We start from the raw sequence: 17,223 nt of genomic DNA on the forward strand, positions 1-17,223 counted from the left end.
CCCTGGACAGAGCAGGACATATCCACCACTAGAGGTGCTACCCCTCCATGAACACCCCATACACCCTAAGGATCTAGGTAGAGAGTTAAAAAGCAACACCTCCAGGGTAGCAGGATTGCTGCCTGTGCCATGCGTCAATGGGCAAGAAAGGGATGATTTGGCAGGTAAATGCATAGCTGAGAAGCTGGTGCAGGGGGCAGGGCTTCAGATTTCTGGATGATTGGGATCTCTTCTGGGGAAAGTATGACCTATACAAAAGGGATGGGTTACACATGAACCAGAGGGGGACCAATACCCTTGCCAGCAGGTATGTTAGAACTGTTGGGGAGGGTTTAAACTAATTTGGCAGGGAGATGGAAGCCTGAGGATAGGGCTGTTAACTTAAAGCAGAGGCAGTGTTCAGTGAGACTGTCAGGGAGATTATAGTGCAAACTTTCAGTCAGTGGGATAAGTTGCAGTGTAAAAGGAGGAAAAAATTTAAATGGTGATAGATACAGGACTGCAGGTATTGTATTTGAATGCACGCGGTATACAGAATAAGGCAGATGATCTTGTAGCACAGTTAGAGATTGGCAGGTATGATGCTGTGGGTATTACAGAGTCATAACTGAAAGAAGATTATAGTTGAGAGCTTAACATCCAAGGATATGCATTATATCAAAACACCAGGCAGCTAGGCAGACTATTTGCTGAGGCTCTGTTGGTAAAAAAAAGATGTAATCAAATCCTTAGGAAGACTTGTCTTAGGATCAGAAGATGTAGAATCCTTGTGGGTAGAGTTAAGAAAATACAAGGGTAAAAAGACTCTGTGAAGGGAGTTATACACAGGCCTTCAAACAGTAGCTGAGATGTAGGCTGCAAATTACAATGGGAGATAGAAAAGGCTTTTAGAAAGGGCAATATTATGATAGCCATGGGGGATTTCAATATGCAGGTAGACTGGTATCATCAGGCTGGTGCAGAGAATTTGTAGAATTGCTACAAGATGGCTTTTTAGAACAGCTTGTGGTTGAGCACACCAGATAATCAGCTATTCTGGATTGGGTGTTGTGTAGTGAACGGGATGTAATTAGGGAGCATAAGGTAAAGGAACCCTAGGAAGTCAGTGATCTTAATATGATAGGATACATCCTGCAACTTGAGAGTGAGAAGCTAAAGTCAGACATATCAGTGTTACACTGGGGTAAAGGAATTACAGAGGCATGATGGAAGATCTGGCCAACGGTGAGTGGAAAAGAACACTAGCAGGGACGATGGCAGAGCAGTAATGGCTGGAGTTCTGGGGTGCAATTCAGAATGTACAAGATAGGTACATCCCAAAGAAGAAGTAGTATTGTAAAGGCAGAAGTAGTGTAAAGTAGTGGCTGACAAGGGAGGTCAAAGACAGAAAAAAAGCAAAAGGGAGGACATATAATAGAGAAAAAATTAGAGGAAAGTTAGAGATTTGGTAAGCATTTAAGAACCAACGGAAGGCAACTAAAAACCCATGGGGGGTGGGGGGGGGGAAGTGGACTGTGAAGGTAAGCTAGTCAATAATATCAAAGAGGATATTAAAAGTTTTTTTTCAGAAATATAGTGAGGAAAAAGAGAGGTGAGAGTAGATATTGGACCGTTGTATAATTACACTGGCGAGGTGGTAATGAGGTCAAAGAAATGGTGGACGAACAAAGTAAGCATTTTGTGTCAGTCTTCACTGTGGAAGACATTCCAGAGAACTCAAAAATTGCAGATGTCACTCCACTCTTCAAGAAGGGTAAAGAATTTATAGTTCAGTTAGTCTGACCTTGGTATTTGGAAGGATGTTGGAGTCAATTATTATGGGTGGTGGTTTTGGAGTACTTGAAAGCACATGATAAAACAGGCCAATGTCAGCATGGTTTCTTTAAGGAAAAATCTTGCTTGACAAATCTGTTGGAATTTGTTGAGGAAATAACAAGTAAGATAGACAAAGGAGAATCAGTAGATGTTGTGTATTTAGATTTTCTGAAGGCCTTGACAAGGTGCTGCAGATGAGGCTTGTTAACAAGGTCCCATGGTATTAAAGGAAAGAAGCTATCATAGAGCATTGGCTGACTGGCAGAAGGCAAAATATGGGAATAACGGGAGCCTTTTCTGATTGGCAGCTGGTGACCAGTGTGTTCTGCAGGGACCAGTGTTGGAACTGTTTATTTTTACATTGTATATCAATGATTTGGATGATGAAACTAATGACTTTGTGGCCAAATTTGCGGTGATACAAAAATAGGTTGAGGACACCTCGTAATAAGGAAGCGGGGAGGTTGTAGAAGGACTTCGACAGACTCAGACAAGGAAGTGGCAGATGAAATATGGTGCCAGGAAGTGTGTGGTCATGCACTATGCTAGAAGGAATAAAAGCATAGATTATTTTCTAAATGGGGAGAAAATTTGCAAATCCAAGACTCAAAGGGACTTGGGAGTCCTCAGGTAGGATTCCCTAAAGTTTAATTTGCAGGTTGAGTCAGTGGTGAGGAAGGCAAATGCAAAGTTAGCATTCATCTTGAGAGGACTAGAATATAAAAGCAATGATGTAGTGCTGATGGTTTATAAGGCACCGGTAAGACCTCAGTTGGAGTATTGTAAGCAGTTTTGGGCCCCTTATTTAGGAAAGATATTCGGACACATTGGAGATGGTTCAGGGAAGGTCACGAAAATGACTCTAGGAATGAAAGGCTTATCATATAAGGAGCAATTGATGGCTCTGGTTCCAGGGTGTAGGCAGGAGTCTAGGGTTAAGAGGAAAATGGATCAGCCATGATGAAATGGCAGAGCAGACTCAATGGGCAAATGGGCTAATTCTGCTTCTATGACTTATGGTCTTATGGCAGATTAAGTGAATATAAATTAAAATTTCCCTCTTGATCAAGTAGATAAACAAGGAAAACGTGCCACAAAATTCTGGTACTTATTCCAGATGATCTGTATTGAGTTGACATTAATGGTCTATGGCATTTTTTTTTGGCTTTGAAATTTGAACTTTAATTTGATCAGGTAAATAGCTGCCTTGATGTCAAAGGCAGTGAATTTTATCTCACCTCTGGTATTCAGCTATTTGGTTCAAGGCTTAATGATCTTTGGAGCTGGGTAGTGTGGACAGAACTGAATCTGCCAGGCTCGGCATCAATGAGCAGTTATTGAAGATACGTGCTGTTTGAAAGTACTGTCAATAGCACCTTGCATTATTTTGCCAGAGTGCTAATCGATTGGTCAGTAATCCAAATTCTATTTGTTATGCTTTTAACAGACAGAACATTGCTGGGGCAGTTGCCATTCCATTGTGCTGAGTGCATATAACTATGCTACAATAGCTTATACAGCTAACAAGGTAAACACAAAATAATCTGCAGATGCTGGGGTCAAAGCAACACTCACAACACGCTGGAGGAACTCAGCAGGTCGGGCAGCATCCGTGGAAACGTCGACTGATCTTTTCCACGGATGCTGCCCGACCTGCTGAGTTCCTCCAGCGTGTTGTGAGTGTTACAGCTACCAAGGTAATTCTGAAGTGCAAGGCTTAAGTACAACAATCAGACTGCTGTCTTGGCCCATGGCTCATCTAGAACTGTCAAACATTTAATGATATCACCTGAAGTGAGTTAAATTGGATAAGCCTGACCTCTCGGATGGCAGGGTCCTCCGATACAAGTTCAGCTATACCTTATTTTGTATTTCAACCTGAATATGGTCAATTGCTAGACTGCCACAAAATTTCACAAGGATCTTCCCACTGATGTAGATATATTAAAATACCAAATTCAGTAGAAAAAAAGAATGCCAAAGTAACAAAGTAATAAGTATTTGACTTACAAACTGCGAATCATTAGGCAAACTTTTCTTCAAAAAGTGAGTGGCCGTTATCTTCCTTCTCCAATTTTTAATTTTTAATTTCTCACCACTCTTCCTTCCTTTTGTCCTAAGGCAGCATTTAATAGCAGTTGTGGATCTGCCCTTGTACAGGTGGCAGTAGCAGTAGTCTCTGTTGGTTTTTCCAGATTGCCCATTAATCCTACTTCCTCTGCGGCTAAAGAAATTCAGCATGTCCCCCACCAATTTTTATCGATGCACCATTGAGAGCATTCTGTCTGGATGCATGATGGTTTGGTATGGCAACAGCTTTGCATATGACCACAAGAAGCTGCAGAGAGTTGTGAACACAGCTCATTGCAAAGTATCACAGGAACCAGCCACGGCTCTATGGGTTCTGTCTCTACCTCTTGCTGCCTTAATAAAGCAGCCAGCAAAACCAAAGACCCCTACCCACTCTAGACATTCTCTCTGCCCCTCTCTCCTTCCATAGGGCAGAAGATACAAAAGCCTTACCACCAGGCTCAAGGACAGCTTCTATCCCTCTGTTATCAGACTTTTGAATGGACCTCTCACAATCTACACTGTTGAGATTTTGCACTTTATCATTTACCTAAAATGCACATTTCAGTGGCTGTTACACATTATTCTGCATTGTTATTGTTTTACATAATTTTAACTCAATGCACCATGTAGTGATTTGATCAATTTAAACAGTATGCATTATACTTTTTTCACTGTACCTTGCTTGGTACGTGTGAAAATAATAAACCAACACCAACACCTATTTTTTGTGTGTCAGGCTATTGGACAAAGAATCATATTGAATTACATCAATTCAACTCATGCATAATTCCATTGTGTGATCAGGTGATGGTAATTGACATTGGGGAAATCTTGAAGCTGTTCATCTAATTAAACAGATTGATTGAAACCGGCTTAAGTTCTGTTGTAAATTGAACCTCTAATTCATGGAGTATACAATAACCACTTTGTTTTAAACATCAGTTGGAATATATCTGCAATATATTAAAGAAAATAATATTATCTTAGTACTATATTCCTTTTTATGTATGCTTTTTAATAGCAGTTGATCATAAATGTAAATGAGGCAATTTTTTTTCCATTCTCTCTTTTTCCCCATATTATAAACACTGATTCGCTTTTGTGTAATGTTTTACAAAGCTTGTTTAAAGGCGTAACATTCTTTGATTTGAGTGACTGAAACAAAGGATCATAAGAGCATAAGAGATAGGAGCACCATTATACCATTCGGCCCATCGAGCCTGCTCCACCATTCAATCATGGCTCATTTATTTTCCCTCTTTTCCTGCCTTCTCCCCATAATTATTGATGCCCTTACTAATTAAGTCTATTAATCTCTACTTTAAATATACCCAATAACATGGCCTCCACAACAGTCTGTAGAAATAAATTCTACATATTCACCACCCTTTTTCTTCATCTCTGTTCTAAAATTATGTTCTTCTATCCTGAGGCTATGGCCTCTGGTTCTAGACTCACCCACAATTTGAAACATTCTTTCAATACCCACTCTATATAGTCCTTTTAATATTGGGTAGGTATCAATGAGAGATGTGGGCACGTGGCCAAGTGGTTAAGGCGTTCGACTAGCGATCTGAAGGTCATGAGTTCGAGCCCCAGCCGAGGCTGCAAGTTGTGTCCTTGAGCAAGGCACTTAATCACACATTGCTCTGCGACGACACTGGTGCCAAGCTGTAAGGGTCCTGATGCCCTTCCCTTGGACAACTTTGGTGTCGTAGAGAGGGAAGACTTGCAGCATGGGCAACTGCCAGTCTTCCATATAACCTTGCCTAGGCCTGTGCCCTGGAGAGTGAAGACTTTCCAGGCGCAGAGCCATGGTCTCACAAGACTAATGGATGCCTTTAATCAATGAGAGATCCCCACTTATTCTTCTAACTTCAGCAAGTATAAGCCCAAAGATATCAAATGCTGCTCAGACATTGACTCTGTCATTCAGAATTCAAGATTGTGTAATGTCATTTGCAGTACACAGGTATAATGCAGAATAAAATAATTGTTTTCCTGGATCCAATGCAGCACAAACAAAACCACAAGAAGATAAAGAACACAATAAATATAAATACATAAGTTAGTTGAAACATAAATTAATTGTATGTACATAAAGTGATACTTGGTACAGATCAAAGTTCAAAGTAAATTTATTAACGAAGTACATATATGTCACTATATACCAGCTGAGATTCATTTATTTGCAGGTGTACTCAATAAATCCGGTAACTATAATAGAATCAATGAAAGGCCACACCAGCAGGGCGTTCAACCAGTGTGAAAAAACAACAAACTGTGCAAATACAAAAAGAAATAAATAATAGTAAATAAATAAATAAGCAATTAATACCAAGAACATGAGATGAAGGGTCCTTGAAAGTGAGTCCATAGGTTTTGGGAACAATTCAGTGGTGGGCATGTGAAGCTGAGTGAAGTTATCCTATTTGGTTCAAGAGCCTGATGGTTGAGGGGTAGTAACTGTTCCTGAACCTGGTAGTCTGAGTCCTGAGGCCCTTCTACCTTCTTACTGATAGCAGCAGCATGAAGAGAGCATGTCCTGGGTGGTGGGCTGTTTTCCTGCGACAACACTCTGTGTATATGTGCTCAATGGCGGAGAGGGCTTTACCCATAATGGACTGGGCCGTATCCACAACTTATTGTAGGATTTTCCATTTAAGGGCATCGGCGTTTCCTTTGGTTGTGATGCAGCCAGTCAATATACTCTCTGCCATATATCTATAGAAGTTTGCTAAAGTTTTAGATGTCATGCCAAATCTTTGCAAGCTTCTAAGAAAGTAGAGGTGCTGTCATGCTTTCTTCATAACTGCACTTATGTGCTGTATATAAGCTGTGCAGGGATGGGTTAGTAGGTGGTGGTATTGATCAGACTTAGCTTTAGGAAAGTAACTGTTTTTTCAGTCTGGTGGTCCTGGCATGGACACTATGCAGCCTCTTCCCTAATGGGACTGGGAGAAACAATCCAGGAGCAGGGTGGGTAGGATCCTTCCTGATATTGCTGGACCTTTTTCTGACTCTATATATATATGTTTGTGTGTTTTTGTGTGTGTGTGTGTGTGTGTGTGTGTGTGTGCGTGTATATTATATCTCTTCAGCCTCCTTAGAAAGTAGAGGCTTTGGTGAGCTTTCCTGATCGTGTAGAGTCTAGAGCCAAGAGAGTTTGTACTCGCAGGAGTTTGAAACTGCTTGCAACTTCCATTGCTGTGCTGACGATGTAAAGAGTGGTGTGAGTGGTGAGTTCTCCTGAAGTCAGTAACCATTTTCTTTTTCTTGTAGATATTGACGAAAAGGTTATCCGCCTGGTTTCAGACCTCGAGCTTTTCCACATTTTCTCTATAGGCTGTCTGATCATTGTTAGTGATGAGCTCCACTAGTGTCATGTCACTGGTGAACTTGACAATGTGCTTACTCAGGTGTTTAAAGTTCAAAGTAAAATTTATTATCTGAGTACATACATTTTGTGACATGCAACCCTGAGGTTCTTCTTCTGGGGGCAATTCTATAAAACAGTAATTGTAAACAAAAGACAACAAACTGTGTAATTGCAGATATAACTAAATAGCAATAAATAATGAGTGTGAAATAACAAGATAGAAGAGTCCTTAAATGAATGTAGTTATCCCCTTTAGCTCTCCAGAGGCACATGTACGTTCTATCTGTTGGCAGCAGCGTTTTACCCATGAAATTATATGTGAGCACGTAGCCATAGGGGTCACCAGTGTTGAGGATGATGGCGAGGGAGAGCAGTTGTGCATCCTGGCTGTCTGGTTCCTGGGATCATTCTCGTAAACCTCTTCTAGAACTTCTGCAATGCCAGCACATCCTTTCTCAGATAAGGGGCCCAAAACCATTCAAAATGTTCCATATATGCTCAATCAAATGCTTTATAAAGTCTCAGCATTACATCCTTGTTCTTATGTTCTATTTCCTCTTGAAATGAATGCTAACATTGCATTTGTCTTCCTCACCACTGACTCAACCTGTAAGTTAACCTCTAGGGAATCCGTCATGAGGGTTCCCAAGTCCCTTTATACCCATTTAGAAAATAGACTGTGCCTTTATTCCTTCTACCGAAATGCATGACCACGCACTTCCCTACACTGTATTCCATCTGCCACTTCTTTTCCCATTCTCCCAATCTGTCCAAGTCCTTCTGCAGACTCCCTGCTTCTTCAACACTACTGCCCATCCACCTATCTTGGTATCATCTGCAAACTTGGCCAATTTGGTCACTCAGATCATTAAAACGTAATGTGAAACACGGTCCCAACACCAACCCTTGCAAAACACCACTAGTCACTGGCAGCCAGCCCGAAAAGAGACCTTTATTCCCACTCTTTGTCTCCTGCCAATCAGCAATGGTCTATCCATGCTAGTATCTTTCCTTGTATCGAGCTTGTATCTTGTTTAGCAGTGTGGCATCTTGTCAAAGACCTTCAGAAAATCCAAGTTATCAACATTCACTGACTTTCCTTTGTAAACCTACCTGTTATTTTTCAAAGAATTCCAACAGATTTAAAAGGCAAGATTTCCCCTGAATGAAACCATGCAGACATTGGCCTATATTATCGTATCCCTCCACATACCCTGAAACCTCACCCTTAACAATGGATTCTAACACCTTGCTAACAACTGATGTCTGCCTAACAGACCTATAATTTCCTATCTTTTGGCCTTCCTCACTTCTTAAAGTGTAGAGTGACATTTATGATTTTCCGGTCTTCTGGAAACATTCCAGAATCATGTAATTCTTGAAAGATCACTGCTAATGTCTCCACAATCTTTTCAGCTATCTCCTTAAACACCCTGGAGTGAAGTCCATCTGGTCCATGAGAGTTATATACTCTCAGACTTCTCAGCTTCCCTTAGAAATAGCAATTACACTCACTTATGCCCCCGAGACATTTGAATTTCTGCCTGCTTGCTGGTATCTTCCACTGAGAAAACTGCTTTAAAATATATACAGTATTCAGTTTGTCCACCATTTCTTTGTTCTCTATTACTATCTCTCCAGTGTCATTTTCCAGCAGTCCAATGACCACTTCTGTCTCTCTTTTATTCCTTATATATCTGAAGAAACTTCTGGTATCCTCTTTTATATTCTTTCTTAGTTTACCTTCATATTTAATTTTTTCTCTCCTTTTTGTTTTTTTAGTTGTTTTAATCTGGCTTTTAAAACCCTCATAATCCTCTAGCTTTCCACTATTTTTTGCTGTATTATATGCCCTCAGTTATGGGTAACTCACGGATCTTTCTGAGCACGATGGGCCTAAGGCTAATTTCATCTATTCCAGTGGTTTGGATGAACATGACAGATAGCTAGCTCTTTGCAACAATTGAATATCTGCTATCCTGCCTGGCACTCTTCTCAGCCAACTACACCAAAAAAACCTTTGTATATTTAGTGACAGTGAAATCATCCTCTTTGCATGCTAGCTGTCTTCTTTGTCTACAAAAAACATTTACTCTAATTGATATATTTGTTTTATGTTATGCTCCTCAGCTCCTCACATATTATGAGGTGTTATATAAATTCAATTCTCTTTCTACAATAACTAATGGAATATATTATTTCATTTCTCTTTTCCATACAGATATATACAGTACATATAGATTTTTCATTTATCATCTTCACGCAGATAGTCACAGATGTTGGCTTCTAATTGATAGCCATGGGATTTTATCAAGCTGCATTGGCGATACACTTCATTTAGTTTGAGACTGCTCTGATTATTATAATTTAATGAGATTTCCAACTGTCTGATCCCTTCGCAGTCAGCTGGTTTAATGTGTTTCATTGTCATTGTCTTTAAAAAGAAATTAAGTGCAGATGCATGACACTAGCTCCAGTAAACTGAAGTAAATAAGGCAAGTAACAAAATAGTATAATCTCTCAGGATTTGACAGACGTTTCCCTAGTCTAATATTCCTTAGGTATCAGGTTGCTAAGGTACAAAGTACAAGGAGAGAATTCAAATGAAATTCTTCATCTCCCAGAGGTACTAAAAAGCAAGGGGATGGTTGTATTGGTGTTAGACAAAAATACAACTCAAAGGCAATCTATGAAAAAGGGGCCAGTACTGTTAAAGCAACAATCGTGTAGGGAATCAAGCTCTTAAATCTGCCTTTAACCTTTTCCCTAGTATTCTTTTATCCTATACAGGTGTCTACTCCGAAACTGCAAAACATTCACACTGGTTAAGACTCTGTGAATGCCATTTTGGCTTTTTGCCACTGAAGCATTAAGGGAATGGAACCCTGCAAAGAAAATATAATCAAGACTTACATCTAGTAATAGCGTTAGGATTATTTTTCAGTTAAGTTATCCCATCTGTGGGTTGACAAGATTATGAAACAGCAGAATTGCTGAACGTTGTCACTGTGTACCAATACAATGGTAAACTGTATCAACATGATTGCAGCAGTTCATAAAAATTAGCAGTACACTGTAGCTTGCTGAATATGATCAATTGCTGAGTATGTTTTGGGTGTAATTGCTGTAATCTTAATTTGAAACAATCAAAAATATGGATGAGAACATGCAAAGGCTAAGAATTGGGAAGCTCTTTATTATATTTCTCCCTTTCATTAAAATGCTGTGCAAAGTTTCCCCAAATGAAACTTGCATTACATGTTGCTTTTTAGATCTTTCCATGCTCCCAGCAATTCAACAATGCCATTTAAAAACCCACCATCATTAGGAAAATCAGATCAGTTAACCCAACTATTCCCTGATATAACTTCAGTTCTTAAGTTTTGAGGAAACTTGAAGGTTCTTTTTTCTCTAATAATATGGTATCCTGCAAAAAATATATTTTTTAGCCCAGTGAAAATGTTGAAAATGATGTCTTCTCTTCGTATTTCATCATTTCCAGTTGTTTCTAATGTGATGGATATTGACTTTTCAGGGCCCAATAGGCCTATTGCTAGCCTTTGCTTTCAAAACCATGGCTTTTCCAAAGGGTCAGATTTGTCTGTGACAAAGTTAAACTTTTAACAAATATTCCTTGCTGAGCTTCTTCTTGTAAACAAGGACCAGTCTTCAGTTCTTAATGTAAATTGCAAGCAATAATCAGTCTGAAGTTAAAAGGACAGTTTTGCATACAGCACTGTCTATAGAGCACAGGCTGCTGGCCCATAAGCAATATGATTTACAAAGTGAAGCAACCATGCGGTGTCTGGTCTACATGTGCTAAACATTACACAATGGGGTAATGTTCATTGGCCTACATCAGAACAGACAATTATATCTAAGTTATTTGCATCATTGTGATAGAGACCAAGAACAGCTCCAAGAAAGACTTATTCTGTCACTTTGCACATCAAACGTGGTCAGGGGCATTTGTGTACTCGGAAGGTCAACCCTCACATTATTCCTTTTTGTGGTGCTGATCCCAGAAGCTTTTAAACCATCTGTGTGAATCACTATGTTCCACCAAAGCTATCTGAAAGACATCACTTGCAAGTAATGTCAACTAGCAGCAAATCAGTATAAATATTAGAAAGCATTAGGAATTGTGAAGAATGACAAGGAGAATGGCAGAACGACAGGCTGACAGAGAGAAGAACTAGAATTCATTCATCTATCTTCAGTTTCTGTGATGGATAACTTGTTCAACTGCAACTCATTGATATATTCCTTTAGATTGTAGGATTTTTACCTGTGTTTGGAATTCTTTGTAGTTTATAAATCTTTATGAAGTTGGAAATATTTTATATATCAGAAATCCTCTGTGACTTTTAAATGTTTTTATTTAAGTTCAAATGTGTACCTTTAAAAATAAAATAAACTGTGTTAAGACTATTTTGTTAGCTGGCACTGTCTCATTCTTGGTAGGGATTGGCTATTGGCAGCTACACCTCAATGCAGGGACTAAACAGGGAAGACTTTGAAGAGTAGGTTAATAAGGTATAAGCTCCCTATAGTGAGAGTGCCTGTAGATATCTATATTGGATAGGACTTAAGATCTCCTTTGGAGTTAGAGGGCTTTGCCGACAGTGAACCCAATAATAGGCAACACCTTTTAAAAAAAAGCAATAAGCAAAACAATCTATTTTGGCTTGAAGTCCATTCATTTGGTGTATATTTTGCAGGGAAAAGCCAACAGTTTTGTTGAAAAGTGGTGGTGAGTAATTCAGTTATGGTAATACTCTGTCAACTTAAGTGGGGAAACTACTTTAAACACTTGAAACAAGTTAAAACCTAGTGGAGGGACATGTTTTCCATTCATTTGAAAACAGAGGAATGGGTGCCAAAGTTAAGTTTTGACTTACATTAGACTTTAGTTTATTTACAGTAAATGTTTTCAGTGCTTCAGAAACTTTTCAAATGTTTTAATTTTTTAATATTTCAATAATTTGAATATTTTGTATAAAGATTTGAATGTCAGAAGCATGCAGAATGCTTAGGCAAGTTTGACAGGCAACTCAGCTGCAGGCATTGACTCACTGTCAATGCCTGTTCCATCAGTTCAGTTGCTGAAGTTGATTGTACCTACCACTTGGCGAGAATTAATGAGAAGCCTGTAATGTAAGTCTGCTGATCTTAGAACTGGCTTTTGCCTCACTGGTTTCACAAGATCTACAAAGTCAGGAATAGACTACAAGTGTCGATTGCTGATTGAAAATTCTGGTTCATTGTTTACTTTATGGAGTGAAGCGATATATTCCTTCCAATTCCCATTCTTTATGTAGTTCACCCATACCTACTGATGTGTATTAACTAATTTCAGTTCCCAGAAAGGCTTGATTTTAAATTCCTCGAGAGCTCTCCAAGTTTTTTCCTATGTAATTTTCTCTTTCATTACAACTACCTGCAGTATTTGCTTTAGTCTACTTCTAGCACCTCGACTACTCTTAAATGTAATTGTATTTATAACAAGGGTGATACCTTCAGTTGACAAGGAGTTTGCTGCTGGAATTACCTCCTTAAATCCCTTTATTTGTTCTCTCTTTATGTCAAATTGTGTTTGATAACCTGCTGGGATATATTACCCTGGTGGAACACTGATTCATCAGCTACAGGTGGATGGTAGGTGATAATGAAAAGGAGATTTCTTTGCCAGTATTTGATCCAACACTATGAGACTTCATGGGGTCTCAACTTAATGCAAAGGACTCCCTGTTCTTCTCTATTCTGCTTGTATCACCACCATATCTCATGAGTCTGTCCTATTAGTGGAACAGACCTTGTAATGGATTTTTCTGATACAAAGTTTCAATTTCAAACACTGACATTTCCTTTCCTCCCACAGATGCAGCTCAACCCATTGAATTCCTCCAGCAGATTGTTTGTTGTTTATAATGAAGCTGTCTGATACCTTGTCTATAATGTGTAATTCAATGATTCCTACTATATCAGGCTATTGCTTGACAAGATTATAGGACACCATCCTAATTTATCAACAAGTATTCACCCAGCGGCCACTGCTTGACCTTTCCCTCACCAATCCACTGATGGTAGAGGCATCTATATGTACGGTCCAAATATTGATAGGAACAACCACTGCACTATCCTCATGCCCTTGACATCATCCAATACATCATGAAGATTTTGGATGATAATTTTGCCATGTCTGAATTCCATGCCTTATTTGATCATGTGGATGACTTGACTGGGTTTTTAAGCTGTCACAACAAGCGACTTAAGATGTGAGGAATTGGATGTCAGAAGCAAAACCATTACAGCTTAAGACTATATTTCAGATTACTGTGACTAAATTACTTCCAATTAGGTATTGTAGAAACATTTGTAACCATGAAGTCTTGATGAATTTATAACTTCTATAAAATATAATGTGACAAAATGGAACCTGTGTGATCCCAAAGTGCTCTGCTGGTTTGCATGCATATGTTTTTTTTAATGGCAGGGTGTGTTTTGACAGCAGAGAAAAACAAGACACTGCTGCCATGGGGGGGGCGGGTGGAGAAGACTCAAAGACAAATGGGTTCATTAAAGACAGATGTAACTTATTTAAAACAGATGCAGATAAGAAACACATGCAATTAAGGTATGGAAAGACCTCAAAGTCATAATGGTGATGAATTACTGGACTGTATAAAAATCTGTTTTGAGCTGCAAGATTGAAGTTACCTACCAATAACTTAATGTATGGAGATAGACTTTCCCTTGCAAGTAATAAACATGCTTATGATTTGATCCACTCTAAGTTTTTTGTAGTCTGTTACTGTATATTACAAAACCTAGCTGAATGGTACCATCATAAATATTCATTCTCTCTGTCACTGGTGGCAGTGACTACATTGCGTAGTGTCTGTAAAATGCACTGCTGGTTTTCATCTGGTTTAGATTGACAACGACTTCCAAGTGCATAACCTCCAAACAATGAAAAGCAAGGGTAGCAGGCACATGGGAATAATGCCACCTCCTGTGGATTTCCTTCCCTGTTTTGCACTATCCTGGCACACTCTCTCCAACACTGTCCTGTAGTACCTTTATCAGAAGTACTCACCACCACCTTCTCAAGGGGAATTTGGAATGGTTAATAATTCTTGCAAAGCTCACATCCAGAAAAGTGAGTGAATTTTTTTAAGTTTAAGGCTATCCTATCTTGTCAAGATTCAAAATAGAGTGTCTGTGTGTGCTGTAAGACTAATCAGACCTCAGTTAAAGTGGTAGTGTTCAGACCCAGCATGACAGTCACTCTTCATGGAAGGACTGAGTTCGTGCGGCTGCTGTCCTCAATGCTGCCAGGAGGGTGTTTTCTAAATTCTGATATTTATGTGATTATCGAACAGTAGTTTAAATTGGTCTCTTTCAGTTTTTTGTATTTCCTTTCTCATTGCTGATTGGCGGGTGGGCGATATGTTACTTTTGTGCAAGGAAGAGGTTGGGGATTTGGGGTCCGATGTTCTTGTTGGTGTTTTCTGTGTGGACAATCTGTTATCTTTTTCGCAAGAGACGGGATTGGGGATTTGATGCTATTGTCGCTGTTCTTTTTTTGTGAGGGTGGATTGGGGTTTGATGTTATTCTCACTGCTGTTTAGTGAGAGTCCAGGTCTGTAGACTGTTAGCTTTTGTGTGAGGGAGAAGTTTGGGTTTGATGTTCTAGCTGCTGTTTTCCATGTGGAGGATCTGTTAGTTTTTTGTATGAAGGAATGTGTGGGGGTTCTGGGGTTTGCAAGTTTTATTTATTTTTCTTTATCATGCATGGGGGGAGTGATGTCTTTTCTTTCAACAACACCCATGGTTTTTCTGTATTTCATGGCTTTTTGTTGAAGACAAACATCAGACTTGTACATGTATACATTGACAATAAAATGAACCTTCGACACTTTAGACAAATAAAATGCCGTAGAGGCTGGGAATCTGAAATAAAAACAGAAAATTTTTGAACCATTCAACAGTTTGGGCAGCATTTGTAGAAGAAGAATCGGAGTTAATGTTTCAAATTGAAGATCCTTCATCAGAATTGGGAAGGAAACAAAATAGATTGATTCCGCAGCTAGCAAGGATTGTATTTGAACTCTTCACATAAAGAGGTTGTTAGTGAAGCAGGCTACTCTTACTAATGATAAACATGTAGTAAAAGTTTGGTTATTTGGGCTAATGTCACAAGTTGGTGCATCAGTCACCTACCTCATGTGATATATGGTGTATCCAGATGTGGGCATTAATTCTGTTGGTAAATAAAATGTAATAAATGACATCTTTGGCACTCTTTACATATAATATCCTGATGCTATTTTAACATTTTAAACAATTTTTGCTTGAACATAAAGCAGAATGTGCAGGGTTTTCTTGAACTGCATGAGTTCTTCATTTCTTACAGTTTCTGTAACAGTGGTATGCGATGGAGATGAGAACAGCAAACTTCAGCTGTAATGTTAAATGAAAAATGAAGCTGTCATTGCAGTCAGTTTGACTAATCTTCATATTCTCTTTGTGCTGAGAGAACAAAAAGAGTTCAGCCTAGACAATAACAAGCATCTCCAAGAGGCACATTGAGATAAATGGGATAAAGATCCAATCACATTTCAGGTGAAGAGCAAACACATCTGTGTATCTCAAGAGTATCCTGTGTGAGCAATTTTCAGAAACAACGCTTATAAGGTCAAAGTACCACACATAACCACTGAACAAACTAGACTACATTCAAGGCAGAATTCCAGATTCGTTGTAATTTATTTTTGTACCTGAACCATGTTTAATTGAAATCAGCGTATTTACAAAGCTATTGGATTTGTACTGGGGGTAGGAGATGGAGAGAAATTTGAGAATTGCTTTGGGAAATTGTGTAAAAATGTTATGTTCTTATGAAATGATCATCAGTCGTCATTAGGATCTTATCAAAAGAAGCTTAGATAGGCTATCACGAGGAAATCTGCTGATGCTGGAAATTCAAGCAGCACACACAAAATGCTGGTGGAACGTAGCAGGTCAGGCAGCATTTTAGGTAGGCTATCACTTGTTCTTCACCTGTTTGAAAGCAATTGACTGAAATACGACCAAGTGGCCATTACTCTAAATCATGTTTGAGCTGCTAATTTTCATTTCTGGTGAAGGTACTCTTTTTTTGTTTTTATGTATATTATATGTGGTTTACAAATTGATGTATAATTTTTTTGTTCTAGGCGAGATTTGTGCTTTCAAGATTCACAGTCAGGATGTGCCTTTCGAAGCTGTGGTGTTAAACAAAACATCTGGGGAAGGTTTGCTGCGGGCAAGAAGTCCAATCAACTGTGAGCTTCAGAAAGAATACACATTCATCATTCAAGCATATGACTGTGGAGCCAGGCCTAGTGGAACTTACTGGAAAAAATCACACAAGTGAGTAACCTGCCCCTGATATAGTTGGGCTCAGTTGCTACTTGTGAGACCGAATTGAGGCACAGAATATACTGATAGGAAATGGCCTGGAAATGTAGCCTATTTTTACTTAAACATTGCAATCTTCCAGTGACGTATTTCATACTTTATATCAATGCCAAATTTTATCTATCTCAAGTGATGTTCTGAAATTAAAGTTAAGTGACTGTGCCAAATAGGCAATGTTAAATTAGCAACACATTTTACATCCGTTGGTTAAATAACAATGATCAGCACTGTTCAAGGACATCAACGTAGAGTGCTTTGTGTCAACATTTAGTTTCGAACAGGATTTCCCAACCTGGGGTTCATAGACCGCTCATTTAATGGTGGGGATCCATGGCATAAAAAAGGTTGGGAATCCCCTAGTTTAGAAACACGTTGAATAGTACACAGTAATTAAAATTTCAGACTTTGGAACACAGATTCACTTGAAGTCAGGAGCTTTGAATCTATCGACTGAAAACAATCTGCATCCATAAAAATATTAAATGGAAAAT

The 17,223-nt window shown here is 38.9% G+C and overlaps 1 protein-coding gene across 1 annotated transcript in view; it reads left to right on the top strand.

Annotated features, from left to right (window-relative positions):
- The window catches only part of clstn2a (calsyntenin 2a), a 578,564-nt gene that overhangs the window by 438,906 nt on the left and 122,435 nt on the right, over nt 1–17,223 (top strand). Inside the window, exon 4 of the mRNA XM_072254628.1 lies at nt 16,489–16,684. Coding sequence (XP_072110729.1) covers nt 16,489–16,684 — 196 coding nt within the window. The remainder of the gene's footprint in view (nt 1–16,488; nt 16,685–17,223) is intronic.

The sequence above is a fragment of the Mobula birostris genome, chromosome 4, assembly GCF_030028105.1.
Source record: "Mobula birostris isolate sMobBir1 chromosome 4, sMobBir1.hap1, whole genome shotgun sequence".
NCBI lineage: Eukaryota > Metazoa > Chordata > Chondrichthyes > Myliobatiformes > Myliobatidae > Mobula > Mobula birostris.